This window comes from Canis aureus, chromosome 4 (assembly GCF_053574225.1).
Source record: "Canis aureus isolate CA01 chromosome 4, VMU_Caureus_v.1.0, whole genome shotgun sequence".
NCBI lineage: Eukaryota > Metazoa > Chordata > Mammalia > Carnivora > Canidae > Canis > Canis aureus.
The window spans coordinates 26,264,934-26,286,128 of record NC_135614.1 but is presented as its reverse complement, the minus strand read 5'-3'; the positions used below and the strand labels follow the sequence as shown (position 1 = coordinate 26,286,128).

Genomic DNA, 21,195 nt, shown 5'->3' with positions numbered 1-21,195 from the left:
CTGAACTCCTTTTGCTCTAGGGAACTGGCTCTTACAGAGTTCACACAACAAAGCACAGAGTTAACCTCTGAAATTCTAAGCAACGCCCTGAATCTCTAACTTTTTTTTCACTTCCCAGTCCTGCAACGTGGGGTTCTTAAAGGTGTTGTATCACCACTCTTCCACATGGGGGCACGAGGAGCTTCCCCACTTCTCTAATCCACTCAAGACCCAAAACTAGTACAAAATAAGCACTGGCAGCGAGCGCCCAGTGGGGTAAGGTCAGCAGCCTGATCACAGCTTTTCCAAAGTATCTATTCAAACTATAAGGACTCCCAGCTTTAGTATTTCCTCCTTCCCCATCTAAACAGATAAAGTTTGTTCTTCTGTCTTAACCTCAGATATCAAAGGCTCTAAATAACAAATTCTCAGCCACAGCAACTGAAGAGAAGTGAACTAAATTACCAAAAAAATGTAAATAGAATATTTTTTATTATCAAGTTATATGGAATTATGGAGGCTATCTCTCAAAAGAAGGCAGGGAGAGTCATAAGAGTATCTCTTTCGAAATCCATTTGAATTAGTACAAGTAGACAAATGGCATTTTTTAAGTGCTTGTATTCTCAAATAGCTTAAATATCTACTCCTCCTCAATCTTGTTCTACATTAATCTGTACAACAAACCCTGTCTTTAAAAGCCAGCTTTAGCTTGATTCCAGATTAGCAAGGCCCAAATCAATACCTATTTTAAAAGAGGCTCAGACAACTCCCAACCTCAGAGAATTAGATAGCCTAGGGTCTAATACAAGTTACAGGATTTTGTCTAGGCACAGAAAAGAAAAAATCATAATCTCTTCCTAGGGAAGTCTGTGCCTACTCTAAAGAGAAATTATACCCATGTGAAAATAATTTATAATCTTTTAAATAACCATTTCTCTAACACGCTATTATTTTTTCAGTGAAAAAACTGGAAATTGATTTCATTTCAAAAGATCAAATATTTTGTGGGTCTACTCTAGCATTAAAGGCTACTCTTTGAGGGGATCCCTGGGTGGCTCAGTGGTTTAGCGCCTGCTTGGGGCGCGATCCTGGAGTCCCGAGATCAAGTCCCACATCGGGCTCCCGACATGGAGCCTGCTTCTCCCTCCTCCTGTGTCTCTGCCTCTCTCTCTCTCTCTCTATCATGAATGAATAAATAAATAAATAAATAAATAAATAAATAAATAAATAAATCTTTAAAAAATAAAAAATAAAAAAATAAAGGTTACTCTTTGGGGGCTCCTCATTGGCTCAGTCAGTAGAGCATGCATTTCCTGGTCACCGGGTCATGAGTTTGAGCCCCACATTGGACATGGAGCCTACTTTTAAAATAATAATAAAATAATAATAATAATAATAATAATAATAATAAATAAAAAGGCTACTAGTCTGGAAACTAACTTTAATTGAGGATTTCCTGCATGATAGGTTCTGTTTTAGGTATTGCTTCCCCTCATTACTTCATTGAACCTCAAATTTAAATGCAATTTTACAAACTAAGAAACAGTCCTACAAATCCAACTGATCACAGGTTTGCTGACATCAAACCTCTTTATTTTATATTAAATGAAATTCATGAGTTTTTTTTCTTTTACCAAAAAGAGTTGCCGAAGATTCTAACCTTCAGTAATAGTAAGTCTTTCCCTTGTTGATTTTGACTTTGGTTAATACTGACCAGAAAATAAGCTCTAAAAATCAAAATCCTAATCCTTACTACCATAAATGACTTATTTTATTCTTCACTGCCCAAAAATGATTTGAAACATGATGGAAATAGTAGCTTTGCTCTATTCAGTACCCTCAAAAATCATTGCTTTTTTTCTTCCTAATAAAGCATGAATGGCCACCACACTTCAAGGAAAGAATCTAATCCTCGGGAAGTGAGTAATTTACTCCTGAGTGGGAGAAGATGTGACATCAATAAGTTAAAATTGGGCAGCCCCGGTGGCGCAGTGGTTTAGCGCCCCTGCAGCCCAGGGCGTGATCCTGAAGACGCTGGATCGAGCCCACCTCAGGCTCTCTGTATGATGCCTGCTTCTCCCTCTGCCTGTGTCTCTGCCTCTCTCTCTCTCTCTCTCTCTCTCTCTCTGTCTCTATGAATAAATAAATAAAATCCTTAAAAAATAAAAAAAATAAGTTAAAATTAAGAGGTGCTAATTTGCCCCTAAAAATGATCCATTAAAAGTTGAAATGAAGCTACATTATTTAAAGTGACAATTTCAGTTAGTTACCAGAGTTTTTAATAGCATGAATTTTAGACAATTTTGAGGATTTAAAGCAGTAACTGAAAGGATCACTTTTTTTTTTTTTTTTTTTAATGATAGTCACAGAGAGAGAGAGAGAGAGAGAGAGAGGCAGAGACACAGGCAGAGGGAGAAGCAGGCCCCAGGAGCCCGATGTGGGATTCGATCCCGGGTCTCCAGGATCACGCCCTGGGCCAAAGGCAGGCACCAAACCGCTGCGCCACCCAGGGTTCCCGAAAGGACCACTTTCGATTCTTTCTGGAACAGAGCAAGTTTTGAATAATCATTTAAACACATTACACTTTAATGTCCTATCAAAATAAAAAAGGTCCATGGGAACAAATATTTTGGTCTTCTAAGAATCTCATATATACTTCTTTTGAAGAGCAGTCTTTACTCTGGAATTGACAGAACTGTCATAAGCATCATAAGAAGTATATTTTTTTAAGAAGTATATTAATAGAGAAAAAAATCGTCATTGGAGTATCTTTGTAAAATCTCAAATTTGGAAAAGAGAAAAGTCTCCATTAATCTCTTCTCTGGGTTTTTGTTGTTCTTTTTTGTTTGTTTGTTTTGTTTTGTTTTGTTTTGTTTTGAAGAGTGAGTGTAAAAAAGACCAGATCTAGGCATGCAGTTTTAGGGACAGCTAACAGGAATCTGGTCACCTCCCCAAGGTCCCTTTTACAGTGAAATTCTTATGAGTTCAGATTTTAAATGAAAAAACCACACTGACTTGGCAGTCTCACACACACCAAAAGGTGGAAGGACAACCTTAAAAGAACTACTTTTTATATGCTCTCCCAGGAACTGAAACACTCCTGAAATTTAATATAGAGTTAGTTCTAAGGAACACAGAATAGTACTGAGAACCCTGGAGTTCCTCCTAGAGATAATCAAAAGGAACTGTGATAGAAAAAGTGAGGTCCTACAATGCCATGTTCTAGAAAATTTTCAATATGGGACTAAGGACTGCCTCTTGTTTGCTGCCCAATCTACTCTCCCTTTTCCCTCTGACACCTTCCCTCCCCACTCTTCCCACTCTGTTCCATTACTGATGGCATTTCCACTCCTTAATCCGTGTTTTAAACAAATGTTTCTGGAAAGAATAAATGGGCAGTAGAACAAAATCTTACAAACTACATTTAAGTAACGAGAGAAAGTTGTCTCCCCCTGAGACTTCAGGCAAATTAGGCTTTAGTTCCTCATCTTTAAGAATACCTTCCCAGCTCTAAAATGCAATGCCACCTATGTGTGTACAATCAGATGTACCAAGTAGAAGATCACTTGGATGAGAAGGGAAATATCAATTGCTTCAACATTTTGGGCTCTTCTTCAGTTTGAGGGGAGGGGCTAAAATATGATAAATGTCTGAATTAACTACTTATCTCAAACTCTAAGAGATAAGTCCTCTATTGTATTAGCTGCTAAAAGAAAACAGTCTAAGACTCATTAAAAAGTTCACATATTGTCAAATCATTATGCGTGCACTTGAAACTATTATAACATTATATGTCAACTGTATTTCAGTAACAAAAATAAAACATCTAAAGTAGAATCGTTTTAATTAATCAAGTCAATCTTAAATCATGTTTCATTTTCACAGTAGACATTCTAATAATGTTACACTTACAACCTTTTTTTTCAAAAATGAAATAAATATCAACACTTAAACCTCAACTATCTGTAAGTAAGACCAAGTAAGATCACAAGTTCTAAACAGTATTTCCTTCTCTGGTAGGGTACAAAAATCTTCTGTGCAAGACATCTTGTGAGTCAGTCACTACTTCTACCCCACCACCAGCCTAGGCCTACAGGGGCAGGAGATCCACAAGAACTAATTCTATGGGTGCCTGAGTGGCTGAGACGATGAAGCATCTGCTTTCATTCAGCTCAGGGCATGATCTCAGGGCCCTGGAATCGAGGCCTACATTGCGCTCCCTGCTCAGCGGGCAGTCTGCTTCTCCTTTTCCCTGTGTGCTCTCTCTCCCTCTCTCTCAAATAACTAAACAAAATCTTGGAAAAAAAAAAAAAGGGGTGGGGGTGGGGAGAGAACTAATTCTGAATAACAGCATGGGATGACTCAGGGTCAGTTGTAGGAGCATCTAGGTAGGGTAAAAAAATTCTTAGCTTAAAATTTTTCTCACTTCCTCTTAATTCTCAGCATGCATCAAGAAACAAGTAATATAAATATTTTAAAAAGAGATTGCTAAATTTACAAAGGGCAGAATTAGAGTTGTATTTAATTCACAAATTTCTTTCATAATGAACACTAAATTCATTTTTAATGATCACTATACGAAGATTATTGATTTCAGGAGGGGAAAATTTTTATTCTCAAAATAAAATGAAGCATTTAAACTCAAAGTACTTTTAAATGTGTAAATATGTAATCTGAATGTAGGTATAAAAGGTAAAATAATCAGCTATTGCACTGCCTCTTTAAGAACTTAACTTATTCGGCAAGACGCACTTTTACCAAAAATTTTTTCCACTTACTTTCTTCCCCCACTTTTCTAGAGGAACCATCACTTTCCAGGAGAAAACTGCACCAATGGGGAAGCATGAAACAAGTATGGTAAGACAAAGTTAATTCTTAATTGGTAGGGTCGAGAGGAGGTAAAAGATATCACGTATTAAATAGAATAGGGACTCAGTGTTCACAGATAGACGCAAGGTCTGATTAATTCACTGCTTACAGGTGAGCAATGAAAGATGCATAATGCTAGTAAACTGAAAAATAACCAAAATTCTAGGTACCAATTTACCTTTTCAAGGTAAATTTTTTTTCCCTCATTATTCTTGCAACTAATAAAAGTAATTACAGTTCAGGGGTAGCTGGAAGTAGAGTAGATGGGTATGGGGTCAGAAGTAAGATCTGTCATATATTATCTTTTTATAGCATTTTGATTTTTGAACCAGGTAAATGTAAAACCAAAACAAAATGAGACTTAAAAATGAACACTTCTTGCTCATTCTGATGTCATTTTGTACTTGAGCTTCTTTTGGTTGAACTAATTTTATTTACTTTCTTTCATTCTGATAGTTTTGCAACACCCCGTACAGTCTGGTTCCTTCCAGATCAGCATAAAAATGAGACAGCTACAAGAATGTACACAGTGGGGACCAGGTTCATTTCCCTTGTATATCTCCCCAGGTGCCACATCCTTATCCTGAAAAACTCAACTGACCACATTTCAAAAAAAAAAAAAAGAAGAAGAAGAAGAAGCATCTCTCAATGGCACTTGTACAAAATAAAGCTCAGCAACACTTATTTACTAAATGATGGATAACTTTTCCCCTCCAAAAATAGAAAAACATTGAGGTGGTAAGACCTGCTCCTCTTTTTTTTGCTATTTCTCATCTGCTAGAAGCAAAAGAGAGAGAATAAGGAAAGAGATTAGGTTAGGGGAATGTGAGGTCATGGAGAACTATGGATGATTCACAGCTTAGCAGAACATGCAGTGAACCACGGGCTGAAGTTAGGAAAAATCTTAGATACACTTAACTTTTTCCCTTTTTGATTTTGAAGGCTAGGGTCACTGTGAAGGACAGGTGACCCATCTAAACTCTTCAACCTACTCATTTTCATTATGGTTTAAAACCTCAATGACACGTCTCCAAAAGCAGAGACTGATATGAAATGCAAATAGAGAGATGGCATCTGCTACAAGTTTCATTTCCCAAGAACAGGGTCCATAGGTCACTTGGAGGTCACCCAGCTACTTAGAGAAACTTGCCCTTCAAATGAAGTCAGTGGGAATGACCAGGCCAAAACAGTTCTTAGGAGCCTGTTCAAAAAGATGAAAGCATCCACCAAATACAGAAAGCCTGATATCCCATAGTAATGTCTTTTATTTTGCTCTCCCAAAAGCAATAACTCAATATGAGCCAGAGTCAGTTTGCCTGGCACAGCCCCGAGGCCCTATTAAATCACATTCTGACACATATTCGAGCACAGTGTAACACACCGGCACACAGAATAAGGCACAGCACACAGCACAAGAAAACCTTACAGACATGCTTTTTTCTCTTTTTAAGCGAAAAAGAGACTAGAGGGCAAGAGAAAGCTTACCTTCTAAATGTGAGAAAAAGAATAAAACAGACAAGAGAACAAAAAAAGATGCATAAAGAAGTCATAACAGGGAAGTGAAAGTTGTCAAATATGCAAAAGCAAAATTAAGTAAAATATCAAAGACTTAATAAAATGATTTTACCATATAGATTGAAAATACAGTCTTAAAACTTGTTCAAGAACTTTGTGTCTCTGTAAAATCCATAGTTAAGCTAATTTCCTTCTGCATATTTAGATTCACTTTCTGGGCAATATGATTTTAAGACCCAGCTTTGACCTTACCTTAGAGGTGTTCTGAAGAACAAACACAACCCTACTGAGCACCCAATGAAAGTCATACTACAAATCCCCTCTTTCTATACAACCATACTGGGCACCCAATGGAAGTCATACTACAAATTCCCTCTTTCTATACAACCATACTGGGTACCCAATGGAAGTCATACTACAAATCCCCTCTTTTCCAGGGGGGGCCCTGGAAACATCATTTGGGTGGAGAAGCTGGATCCTGGAGGCAGTGTGTTTCCCCCATTGGTTGTATCTTGGGCTCCTATAAGGAAAGAATAAACCTAAGTGCCTCAGATCTCCCAGACAGTCACTAGACAAGGAAAAGTAGACCAGAGCAGTATCAACATAAGATCACTGCTGCTAGGCTCCAGAAGGAATCAACCCTTCTGGAGTTCAGAAGAAATTCTAGATAAAGGGTGAAGGAACCCCTCAAACTCAAGGATGAATATGAAAACCAATATTTTAATTAAGCTTTCCTTAAGGAAAATGGTATGACAAACAGACACACCTAGAAATGCCAAGAGTTTCTCCTCTGTAGATTTCTTAGGTCAAAGATTGGTTAAGGATAACTTTCCATAAAATTAAATTAGCAGTCATATTCTGTATCTTCCTTGGTCACCTAGCAACAACCACCCATATAATAAGGCAGGGTTCCCACCCAGGGGAGTATACACCCTACAAGAATTCCTCCACCAGCCCAATGAGTGTCCAGCTTAAAGAATAAGCAACACATCTCAGTCTTCAATCAGCCATTCACCCCACATGCCTATTTATTTGTTCTAGCCTGGGGCAAAGGGAATTTGCAAAAGCAGCAACTAACTCATGAAACCCAGGAAAAGTGAAGTAGAAATCATTTCATAATATCTCAGTAGTCTTACATTACCCACAATTACAAGATAAAGTGTGAGGGGGAGAATTCAGGAGTTTGCTTATTTCTCTTCCAATAACACTAACCTTGCTGGCCCAGGCATCTTCATCCCAAGAAGTGAGTTGTAATACACGAATGATCTCATTAATTTCAGCACTCATCTTCTCTACAGTAAAATTGCGATTTTTCAAAGCTTCTTCTATTCCTTGGTTTTTTGAATTTTTAGTTGTTACAAAAATCTTCATAGCTATAAAAAAATAAACAAACAATCAGAAACTAAGCTCGGAATTTAATCTTGCTGTATAAAAACATTCACACAAGATGTTCCACACTTTGAGTACATGTTTTGGGTTTCTAAGGTCTTAAAAAGACTATATTAGGCTAGCTCAGTCAGTAGAGCATGTGACTCTTGATCTCAGGGTTTTAAGTTTGAGCTCCACATTGAGGGTAGAAGTTATTTAAAAAAGAAATCTTAACAACAACAAAAAAGAATATTAAAAACAAAACAAAACAAAAAAACACTGCAAGTCTGCCAATGAAGTTCCACTATCAGTAACTTTAAGGTACAAAACATCATTAAAACATGATCAGGGAGTTAATTTAACATGCATATACTGATGACCTACAAGCACAAAATACCCAGTGTCTTTCTAAATCAGTTATCTTCCCAGCCCTAACACTGGCCCCATCTAACATACACCTAACAGGACAAGATGAAAACAGTCAATAAAACTAAATGGAGTATCCTGCTATATCCCATCGTAATGGAAGATCCCAAAATGTTGAGTTTATCTTCTGGAATTTCTCTCAACATGTAGCAGGAACTTTCTAACCCCCAAAAGTAAAGAAGACGAAAATATTAATTTGAAGCACTGGAGAAAAAGGCTATCTTCCCATAAAACAATTAAAATTGTTAAAAATTAATCAACACTGGGACACCTGGGTGGCTCAGCTGTTGGGCATCTCTGCCTTTGGCTCAGGGCGTGATCCCGGAGTCCTGGGATCGAGTCCCCCATCAGGCTGCCTTGAGGAGCCTGCTTCTCCCTCTGCCTATATCTGTATCTCTCATAAATAAATAAAATCTTAAAAAAAAAACAATTAATTGACACACTACTAAGTGACCTAGATCAGAAAGAAATCTTACTCTCAAAACCTTTCTACCATATGGAACAGCCCCTCAAAAACATATTTCCCATGGAGATTATAAGACTCTACTTACAATTTTTTTGTTTTCTAGTTCATATGAGGGTGTTCTGAGCTCCTATACTCACCTCTCCTTTTTTTTTTTTTTTTTTTTTTTCACCTCTCCTTTTTTAGCTACTACCTGAAATGTCAAAGCAGGAAGGCAGGAACTGAGGATGACTGTGCCATGCCTCGTAAGATTTTGAAAATAGAGCTGCCCCCTTCTGATAGTTAAACTAATTCACCCATAACTTGATTAAGATAACTTACGTAAACTGTGAGGTGTCTGGTAGATACTAGACAATAAATATAGCTCCCTTTTGCTAGCTGAGACAGCCGCCACCAGGCTCTACCCAGTGGGAAAGTGGTCCCATGTGGTATAGACCACCAACTCTATAATGTAGAGAACAGTTAAATGTCTTTTAGGAAAAAACTGTGTTAGCATGACACTGAAAAGGGCTTTGGGCTCACTTCTTTATCCTACAGTGCTCCATAATATCTATTCCGGCTCCTAATTTTTTTTCATAACACAAATAAAAATGTAAAAATTCCTATAGATACTCCATCTCCCAGAAAACAGGCCTATTAGGACTTCAGAACAGAGCCGGGCAACAGGAAGGGCAGCTTCAAACAAAGAAAAGGAGGAGAGCTCTCCTGGTGAATACTGATGAATACTGGTTCTTAGCCAATCAGCTGCAGCCATGTGGTAACACCCAATCTATCAGGTCTCATTCTTACCCAGCCTGAAGGACAGGCAACTAAGCAGTAAAGGAAAATTAACAACAGAGTTTAGAGTATGTTGACATTTTTTTTTTCCTGTAAGATAATGTAGAAGCAGAAAATACCTGAAATGAGAACTGGCAGCAACTCTTTCACGGTGTTCATGGAGTTCACCAACATCACTCGGTGCTCCTGGTGAGTCAGTTCCTGCTGCCTCTCATCAATCATCTTGGCCATCTTAGTCATTCCTGAGGCATAAGGAATAAATCATGCAGGGTGAGTAGTGAAACATCCCAGACTGGCTTTCTGAGCCTAAGTCCATTATGAATGATGATGAGAGTCCAAAATGCCCACTTAAATAACAGATACTACCACTGAACTGTAAGCATTTATGACATAGAATATTCTGGACAATTCTTACTTAATCCAATTTCATTCATTTCTATTAAACATACTTTATTAAATGTAAGTCCTGGGCACCTGGGTGGCTCAGTCAGTTAAGCGTCCGCCTTCGGCTCAGGTCATAATCCCAGGGTCCTGAGATCAAGCCCGGCATCGCAAGGGGCGCCCTGCTCAGCGGGGAATCTGCTTCTCCCTCTGCCTCCACCCCTCCCCCCTACTCATACTCTCTCTCAGGCTCTCTCAAATAAATAAATAAAATCTTTAAAAATTTTAAAACATAAGTAAATAAGTAAATAAATGAAAGTCCTAAATATGACATAATTTTCACACGTTTGACACAAATACTTCACAAATACAAAAACATACTGAAAAAATAAATACATGTTTGTTAAAAAATAAATAAAAATATTTTTCCTGGTTACCACACATACCAGGTCATGTCATGTGTCTGGCCACTGTGTCTACATAAGAATCTCATGCGAGCCTAGTACTGAGAATCCAGTGGCTGAAAAAAATCTTAAGAATTACAATAATGCGTTTTGTTTTCATCTTTATATTTTTCTGTACTTCCCAACTTGTCCAAAATAAGCAAGTACTATTTTTATAATTAGAAACAAACAGAAATATTATAAAAATAATTATAGTTAGGACAGCAATCAAAAGCATCTGGTGTTTTGGAATCAGTCTGCTAGCCCTTTTTGTTTACTTTGGTTATTATTCAAAGGTGCTGTGTGATTCTCTAAAGCTTGGGTTTTCAAACTGTTCCTAGGATTTCTTAAGCAGTTTCACAGGTCATCAAGGGGTACCAAAGGAAAAGGAGTGGTTGCCCCTGCTTCATTCAGAGTAGCTCCATTTTTGTCTTTTATATATTGGGATTCTGTGTAAGATTTTATTTGAAGAAATAAACTTTTTTCCCTAGTCCTATGGGAAAGTTGAAAGAATACTGCTCTAAAGGTATTTCCTGGTGATCTTCATTGACGGCTCAGAGAAATTCTTAAATGCCAGAGGTTTACAGAATGACTGTATCGGAACCTCATGAAAATACCGTTAATTGAGAATCATTTTACCTAAGACAAAAGATTTTTATAAGGTGATCTTTTATACTGACAAGTTAAACATCTGATGTGCCTTTTCATTGGTCTCAATCATACTTTAAGAACCCTCCAGAGTTCATGTTATATGACTATAAGAGAAAAAGCTATCTGTTCACGTATTTTGAATATTCAATTCTCAGGTGACTAAACAATCATTTCAAAATGAGATTTAGTCACAGTAGCTATTCTCTCCTTTTAGGTCTGATTATATTATGCAGCCTCCGGCTAGGGCATGAATCCATAATAGTAGGCGGGCTAATTAATGAGCTAAGAGGTCATAAAGAGCTACGGGCCAGCTGGCAGACAGTGAAGGAATGCAGTATAATGTGGAATGGAGAGGTCAGAATTCAGGGTGGCCTTAAAGCATTACAGTAATAGAAAAGTATTTCCTACATTCTCCAGCAACATTTGCAATGTCTAGTTTAATTCATTAGGCAGGGCCAGGATTTGTAGAAAGCAGATTCAGCTTTCAGAAACAATGATACCTCCTCAGTAGAAACACAGTGTCAGCTCCATCAACAGAGCAGAGACACCTAAAAGCCCAAAGCATCATTATTTATCTTCTGCAAAAAGCAGGCGGGAGTACTCCTTTCACCTTGATTAAACATGGACAATCCACAAAAAATTTTATTATAAAAACTGGACGCAACTAACCTGGTCCAAGATTCTTTGTGTAGGTGACCAAATCTTCCATAGTTTCCACCACTTCTGCCACTGTAAGATATTCCAAAATTCCTTTGCAAACTCTAATAATTTTACGAACCTGTAAACATATTTTAGTGAGTGAACAATATGTAGAACATACGGGAGAACAATATACAGAGCAATATGTAGAAAACATGCTAATTCAGCAGGGTAGCCTTTTGACATTTTCTCATCCTAAAACATCAGCAATCCTCCAATTATTACCTTTAAAACTATCTTTAAGATTTTTGTCTGGAAGAGGACTGCATGGGCCTCAGATTGCCTACCTCAGCCTCATCGAAGGTGAGGAGCAGGTCTGATGTGCCGGAGAGGATGCCCCTTGACCCATCAATTAGATAATCTCGAGCAGGCACTGAGTAAGGATCTGACTGAAGCATCTGGGCTGCCTGGACAAGCTTGGTGCAAGCATTCTCAACCCTGTGGGAAGGAACATGGAGTTAACCCACTGGCAGAACCAAGTACAATATGACACGCAAATATAAAGAACGTTAATGGACATACTCACATTTTTTTTCTGATACGGAAAATAGCCAAGACCAATTTATAATAGGACCTAAGCTTTAGCTTTTAAAATCAACAATAAAGGGCTGCAAGTCCATTCATCCACCCATCCATTCATTCATTCATTCACTTCATTCACTGCACTAAGCCCTTGTTCTTTGTTATTTCCTGGCAACAAAAAATGATGACGAAATGGTTTGGACCTTTCACTTTAGGTTGCTATACATCTCTGAAACACCATTAAAAGACACTACACTAAGAACAGAAATCCTTGACAACAGTTCCAGATTTAATATCTGGAAATAAAATGCCAAAGCACTGTATTAAGTGAAATTTAATAATCAGATACAAAGGATTAGGAGGAAACAATAAGTATGAAGTAATGCATAGATTTCCCATTCATCTAGCTAAATGGATTTGACAAATCCACTGAACTGTTTGAAAACCACCCTATAAAACCATTTTGTTAATTAAAATGTCACTAGCATTAATAACAAACAGTTATTAATAGTTTAATGTTAATACAGCTTAATAATATAGACAACCTGATCATATGTAACAATAAATGAATGAATGAATGAATCAGTGAAGAGCTAGACCTCATTGCTGTGGCTGTGGATCACTCCTAGAAAACTAGTTGTTTACTGTTTCTTTTTAATTTTTAAATTAAAGTTTTAATTTTAACTTATAGAATTTGTCTATTCATATCTATGACACAGTCAGTGAAAAATCACCTTCTTTCTACTATCTCCTAGGCTTTCAAATCCCATCTACTTGCAACCAATGTTATAGAGTCTCCTGTTTCTTCAAAATAAAATATTTTATTCATAGAAAAACAAAAACAGGCTTCCACCTTTTTTATACAAATAGGATCATAACAGGCATACTCTCCGCATTCTGCTTTTCCCACTTAAATTTAACTTAGAGGGCGGCCCCAGTGGCTCAGAGGTTTAGCGCCACCTTCAGCCCAGGGTGTGATCCTGGAGTCCCAGGATTGAGTCCCACTTTGGGCTCCCCACATGGAGCCTGCTTCTCCCTCTGCCTGTGTCTCTGCCTGTGTCTCTGCCTCTCTCTCTGCCTCTCTCTCTCTCTCTCTCTCTCTCTGTCTCTCATGAATAAATAAATAATATCTTTTAAAAAAACTTTTTTAATTTAACTTAGAGATGTTCTAATTAAAGTACATTAAGAGCCTCTTCATTCTTTAATAATCCACATAAACTAGTCCATAATTTATTAGCCTGCTAAAATAAATCACCTTGAATAATATCATTGTAAAATGTATATATCTGTAGGATACAGGCCAGAAATGGAATTGCTGAATCAAAGGTGTAGACATTTACAATTTTGACAAATATTGCCATATTGCCATCCACAGAGGTTATTTACATTCCCCCCAAAATGGATGACAGCAGTACCTGTTTCTTCCATCTCAACAACTCGGTATATAATCGAACTTAAGTTTATCTTCACTAATATGATAGACCAATATAGTTTTTTAATTAAGGTGAAATTCACATAACATACAATTAGTTGCTCTAAAGGGTATATACAATTCAATGGCATTTAATGTATTCACAATGATGAGCAATTATCACCTCTCTTGGGTCAAAACTTCTATCACTTCAGAAACGGACCCTGAACCCTTTATGTAATCACTCCCCATCTTCCCTCTTCCTTCATCCCCTGGTAACCATTAACCTGCTTTCTATCTCTAAGAATTTACATATTCTGGACATATCATATCAAAAGAATCATGTGACTATGTGACTTGTGTCTGGCTTCTTTCACTAAGCATAAATGTTTCAAGGTTCATCCAGGTTATAGCATGTGTCAGTAGTTTGTTCTTTTTCATACCTGAATAATATTTTATTGTATATGTGCACATACAAAAATTTTTAAATTTGCTTATCCATCCATGTATTGATAGGCATCTGCACTATTTCCACCTTCTGGCAATTATGAATAATGCCCCTACTAACATTCATATACAAATTTCTACATGGGGGACACCTGGGTGGCTCAGTGGTTGAGCGTCTATTGTGGGCTCAGGGTGTGATCCCGGGATCTAGGATAGAGTCCCACATCAGGCTCCTTGCAGGGAGCCGCTTCTCGCTTTGCCTGTGTCTCTGCCTCTCCTTCTCTGTGTCTCTCATGAATAAATAAATAAAAATCTTTTTAAAAAAAATTTCTACGCAGATTAAGGTTTTCATTTCTCTTGGCTATATACCAACAAGTGGAAGTCTGTGTTAATTTTTTGAGGAAATGTCAAACTGTTTTCCACAGCAGCTGCACCCACTTTATATTCCTACCAGCTTTGTAGAAAGGTTCCTATTTCTTCACATCTTTACCAACACTTGTTATTTTTTGGTTTTTAAGATTTGGGGGGCTAAAGCCATCCTACTGGGTATAATTGTGATTCTGATTTGATTCCTTACTGATCAAAGATGTTAAACATCTTTTCATATGCCTATGGGATATATCTTCTTTGGAGAAATATTTATTGACATGCTTTGCTCATTTTTTAATTGGGATGTTTTTCTTTTGTTGTTGAGTTGTCAGAATTATTTATGTACTCTGGGTATTAAATCTTTATCAGATATAATTTGCGGGCAGCCCGGGTGGCTCAGTGGTTTAGGGCCGCCTTCAGCCCAGGGCGTGATCCTGGGGACTTGGGATGGAGTCCCACATCGGGCTCCCTGCATGGAGCCTGCATCTCCCTCTGCCTGTGTCTCTGCCTCTCTCGCTCTGTGTGTCTCTCGTGAATAAATAAATAAAATCTTTAAAAAAAAAAAAAGATAAAATTTGCAAATATTTTCTCCTATTTTGTAGGTGTTTTTTACTCAACATAGTTTTAATTTGCATTCTTTTATTACTAATGAAGTTAAAAATATTTTCATATTTTTTAAATTACAAAATAAAATCACACAAAAACTGTAATACTTTTATATTCAAATACCACAGATAAAACAATCATACTTCAGAACTGAAATATCACCAAGTACTTTAGACGCCCCACCCTAACCAAATGTTCCGTATTTCTCAGAACTAATCATTATCCTGAATTTTGTTAATTGTTCTCTTGATTTTTTTGTATACTTTTAATACCTGGGCATCTATACATATCTAAACAATGAATCATTTAGTTTTGTTTATATTAAAATCTTAAATAAGTCTAATTATACTGTTATATATGCTTCTGTGACTGTTCTTTTGTTCAATATTATGATTTTGAGACCTATCATGTTGAGGACCACAGCTTATATGACATATTCCACTGTATGGATATACCATATTTATTTACCCATTCAACTTCTGATTGACATTACAGGTATTCTAGGTTATCTTATTTTTTACTGGTGTTTATATCAATACTACTACTATGAACATTCTTACACTGGCTTCTGGTGCACATTAATAGTATATCTAGTAGTAGAAAAATGGGGTTGCAGAAAATGCATATATATTCAACTCTACCAAGGGAAGTCAAACAGTTTTCCACCAATTTAAAACACTAACCAGCAGTGTTCACAATTGCTCCAGAACCTTACCAACACTTGGCAATGTGAATTTTTAAATTTCCCAATATGGTGATTGTGAAATGCTAAATTATTGTGAATTTAATTTGCATTTCTCTGCTACTAATGAAACTGGGTAGGGGCTAGGGGTATTTTTATGTTTATGGGCCCCAAGAGTTTTGACAGGTAGCATTTTTATTATTATCCAGCTCTGAACAATTTTCATTATGACATCTTTGACAATGAATTGTTTGGATATTTTAAAATGTACTTCAAGGCATAAGGGGCTCTAAGTTATCTTTTTGCTATTGATTTACCATTCACATGCATTGTGCCAGAGAACGTGGCCTGTAAGACAGCAAGGCTTTGAAATGTGTTGAGGCTTTTGAACACACATGATCAACTTTTATAAATTTTATATGTGTTCCTGAAAAGAACGAATATGCTCCAATTTTTAAGTGAACTATTTTACATAGTTTATTCTCAAACTTGTTAATTAAACCTGTTCAAATTTTCTATATCCTTGCTGATATTTTTTTTGTCTGTTTTATCTATCAATTACTTTTTTTTTAATTTTTTTATTTTTATTTATGATAGTCTCACAGAGAGAGAGAGAGGCAGAGACACAGGCAGAGGGAGAAGCAGGCTCCATGCACCGGGAGCCCGACGTGGGATTCGATCCCGGGTCTCCAGGATCGCGCCCTGGGCCAAAGGCAGGCGCCAAACCGCTGCGCCACCCAGGGATCCCCCAATTACTTTTTTTTTTAAGATTTTATTTATTTATTCATAAAGACAGAGAGAGAGAGGTAGAGACACAGGCAGAGGGAGAAGCAGGCTCCATGCAGAGAGCCCGACGTGGGACTCGTTCCATGGTCTCCAGGATTACGCCCTGGGCTGCAGGCGGCGCTAAACCGCTGTGCCACCGGGGCTACCCTTATCTATCAATTACTAAGCAATGAAATCTCCTACCATAGAGACAGATCAGTCTATATCTCCTTGTAGTTCTGTTTGGATTTTAATATATTGAAGTTAACATTTAGGTACATATAAGTTTACAATTATTATATAACTTGAACCTATTTATCATTATGTAACATCTCTCTGTACCTTCAATAATGTTTGTTGCTTTAATGTCTATTTTGTGTGACATTTACCTATGTCTCCAATAATGTTGGTTGCCTTAATGTCTATTTTATCTGACATTAATATTGCAGATCAGTTTTGACTATTTCAATCTCTGTCATTACGTTTTAGATGTATCTTTATAAATAACATATAGCTACATGCATTTTTTAATCTAGCTTAGGAACTTTTAATTTAATAATCTAGCCCATTTAAATTTATTAATATTACTGGTATATTTATTTTCATTTTCTTTTTTTATTTTATTTATTTGAGAGAGAAACACATGTGGGGGTGGGAGTAGAGGGAGAGGGGGAAGCAGGCTCCCTGCTAAGCAGGAAGCCCAAAACAGGGCGCAAATCCCAGGACCCTGGGATGATGACCTGAGCTGAAGGCAGATGCCCAATTGACTGAGCCACCGAAGCAACTCATCCATTTTTTTTTTTTTTTAAGAATCTTTTTTTCTTTTTTATTAGAGAGAGAGAGGTGGGGGGAGAGAGAGGCAGAGGGACAGGGAAAGAGAGAATACCAAGGAGGATTCACACCTGGCACATAGCCCAATGTGGGGCTCAATCCCACAACCCTGAGATCATGATCTGAGTGGAAATCAAGAGTTAGACATTTAACCAACTGAGCAACCCAAGAACCCCTAGAATTATTTTCATATACTATTTATTTTCCATATGGCCTGTAATTTTGACTTATTTTTTCTTTCTCCTTACCTTTTCTTTTTTTTTTTTTTTTTTGAGAGGGGGGAGATTGCTAGTTTTTTCTATCTTTTTCTTATTCCCTTTATTAATTTTAAAGGTTATATACTCTGTTCTTTTTGTGCTTACCTTAAATATTTTAGCATGCATACTTGTCATGTTAAAAATCTAAAATAAAAGCTGTCCTTTTAATACAGCTGGCAGCTCATCAGTCTCATAAAAATCTAAAATGACTCAATATTTTTACCTCCTTCCCAAAGAATGATCTTAGGATACTTAATTCTCAATCATCCCTTTCCTGACTTTTATGCTATTGTTTTCAAATTTTGTTTTATGTTTACATTGTTTTCATGTATAAAATATTCTATCTTTTATTTTAAATCTTTAAATCTTGTTAGATATTACATTGTTATATAAGTCAAAGTTTGCTTATATTTACCAACAAACTGTCCCATATTTTGACTAATCATTCCCTCTTATATCTCAGGCCTTACATCTAGAATCATCTGATTCTGTCTGAATTACATTCTTCAGTATTTCCTCTACTAAGAGAATGCTAGTGACAAAATGTATCCATTTTTGTTTGATAATGTCTATTTTGTCTTCCTACTTCAAAGACCATTTCAGTAGTACAGATTTCTAGGTTGATAGCTATTTTACCACATATTTAAGGTATTATTTCACTATGATGTAACAAAAGAAGCAAAAAAAAATATGGTAGAAGCAGAGGTAAGAGATGCAGCGCTATAAGCCAAGGAATTTGAGTAGCTTCTACAAGCTGAAAAGGCAAAGAAACGAAAAAGAAAGAAAGAAAGAAAGAAAGAAAGAAAGAAAGAAAGAGAGAGAGAAAGAAAGAAAGAAAGAAGAAAGAAAGAAAGAAAGAAGAAAGAAAGAAAGAAAGAAAGAAAGAAAGAAAGAAAGAAAGAAAGAAAGAAAGAAAGAAAAGGCAAAGAAATAAATTCTCTACAATCTCCAGAAGAAACACAACTCTATTAACCCACTTTGGACTTCTGAACTCCAGAACTGGAACACAAAACATTTAGTAGTATGACACTGGCCTCCAATTAAAATTTGCCAGGCATACAAATAGGCATGAAAACACCATCCACAATGAAAAGAAAAAACAGTAATTCAAGAACAACCCAGAAATGACACAGATGACGGAACAGACTAGAATGTAAAAACCATTACAACTGTATTCCATATGTTCAACAGCTAAAGGAAAGTTTGAGTATATTAAATAGATAAATGAAAGATATAAAAACAAGCCTCAAACAGAACAACTGGAAATGTGTCTCAGATACAAAAAAACAATGAATAAATTACTAGCAGATAAGATATTGCATGAAAGCAAGATTAGTGAAATTCAAATCACAGCAATTAAAAACTACCCAAAATGAAACAGAGAGGGAAAAAAAGACTCCAAAAAAAAAAAAAAAAAAGGAACAGACCATCATTGAGCTGTGGTACAACTCAAAGCAGTCTAATATATGTGTAATTTGAGTCCTCAAAAGAGAGGCAGGAGGGAGACAGAAAACAATATTTGAAGAAATGATGGCCAAAATGTGTCTAAATTTAATGAACACTATAAAGCCCCAGTCCAAGAAGCTCAATAAACCCCATGCACAAAAAATACCAAGAGAACTACAAGTCACATCATAAATTGCTTAAAGGCACATACATAAAATTGTTCAAAACCAAGACTAAATAGAAAATATTAAAACTAACTGGAAAAAATTGACACTTTCACAGAGGAACAAAGAATGACAACAAACTTCGCATTGGAAACAATGCAAGCCAGTGAAGCAAAGTACTGAAAGAAAAAAAACAGAACAAAAAAAACCTGTCAACTTCACAACCTATACCCCCCCCCAAAAAAAAAAAACATTTCAAAGATTAAGATAAAATAAAGACTTTTTCACATATGTAAGAGCTAAAAGAACTCATGAGCAGCAAACCTGAACTATAGAATAAATTAAAGGAAATCCTTCAGGAAAGAGGAAAATTATACCAGACAGAAACTTGGATTTACAGGGGAAAAATGACAACAAACAACAAGATGTTATATAAATAACAAAATGCTAACTATGTGAATAAATATTTTTAAAATTCTTATTATTTAAATATGTTTAAAAGACAACTGACAAAAGCAAAAACTTTTTTAAAAATGAAGTTAAAAAAAGTAAATTTGATTCAGGTGGCTAGAAAGACAATGAGGACGGGCCTTGCCAATGATTATGGCAGATGTTTTCCATAAATCAAATGAACCAAAATTACATGGAAACATATTTAAGACAGGTATATCATACATAATATATGGCAGAAAACACATGCTGTGCAACTAGTTAAACTTATGAGTAAAAAAATGTTTCTGGAACTTAAGAAATAAGATAAACAAGCAAGGGGGGAAAAAAAGAGAGACAAGCCAAGAAACAGACTCTTAACTGTAGGGAACAAGCTGATGGTTACCAGAGGGGCGGTGGAGGGGGGCGGGTAAAACAGGTGATAGGGATTACGGAGTGCATTTGTTGTGATGAGCACCGGGTGATGTATGGAAGTGCTGAATTACTATATTGTATACCTGACACTACTATAGCACTGTATGTTAACTATACTGGAAATAAAATAAATAAAAATTTATAAATGAAAACTTTAAAATATTCAAAAGAAGTATTTCAGAAGATCTTTAAGGATGACCAACCACTCACTGAAGACCATTAGATGAAAGAGCACTAATGTCTTGCTTCAATAATTTTTTATATCCATTCCCACTAATTCAGACACCTCTCCCTCACCTCCTACTTTTGCTTGACTAACCACTACTTATTCTCTTAGACTGTCTTTATAGGACTCTTCCTGGGGCACGTGGGTGACTCAGTCAGTTAAGCATCTGCCTTCAGGTCAGGTCATGATCCCCGGGTCCTACTATGGAGCTGCATCAGTCCCCCCCACTCAACGGGAAGTCTGCTATTCCTCTCCCTCGGCCACTCCCCATGCTTGTGCTCTCTCTTGTGTTCTGTCAAATAAATAAATAAAATCTTAAAATAAATAAATAAATAATAAATGACCCTTCCTTCAGGAAACCATCCCAATTCTACAAGTACTTCTACATGCTCCCATGAGACACATCACAACTTCTCAATTTAGTTTTCTCTATTTTCCACAAGACTCTACATTCAGCAAGGCCAAGAACCTTGTCTATCTTGTTAATTACAGTCAATCAGGAATTTTCACCCAGTACAGGTCCATAAAAATCATTAATTTTATAAAAAGTCACAAAACCTGATTTTATTTCCAGGTAACATGAACATTGATGAAATTAAAGCAAACCTAATAATCACAGAATGTTACGTACAGTTGTGTTATACCTACTTGCAATGATCCAGTTACTACAGAAGTGTTTCAAATTTGGAAACAAAACAAAAAATGAAAAATAAATGAAAGTTAGAAATAATCATCATGGAGAAAAGAAATAGAAAAAATGACGAAATCAAAAGGCTTTACAGGAATCAATTTGATTCTCCACTAATGGTTCCCTTGTGTGGTAAAATGATAGGGCTAAAACAGACACTGTAGCATTTTTTCTACAATAAGACATCTGATCTGTACATTAAAATTTAATGGCATTCATAAAAGCCAAACAAATCCCACCATGACTAACCAGTGGTTAGAAAAAGATAGGAGTCTGTTTTGTCTGTGGAAAATGTGATTTTATTAAAACATTCAAGCTGCCTCACTTCTTAAAGTGATCTTCTACT

The 21,195-nt window shown here is 36.4% G+C and overlaps 1 protein-coding gene across 4 annotated transcripts in view; it reads right to left on the bottom strand.

The window, feature by feature from the left end:
* Positions 1-21,195, bottom strand: part of VCL (vinculin) — a 115,409-nt gene that overhangs the window by 34,971 nt on the left and 59,243 nt on the right. For all 4 annotated transcript variants that reach the window (XM_077895068.1, XM_077895071.1, XM_077895070.1 and 1 more), the window contains exons 3-6: positions 11,859-12,009; positions 11,542-11,650; positions 9,517-9,639; positions 7,576-7,736 (exon numbers count right to left, since the gene is read on the bottom strand). In XM_077895068.1, coding sequence (XP_077751194.1) covers positions 7,576-7,736; positions 9,517-9,639; positions 11,542-11,650; positions 11,859-12,009 — 544 coding nt within the window. The remainder of the gene's footprint in view (positions 1-7,575; positions 7,737-9,516; positions 9,640-11,541; positions 11,651-11,858; positions 12,010-21,195) is intronic.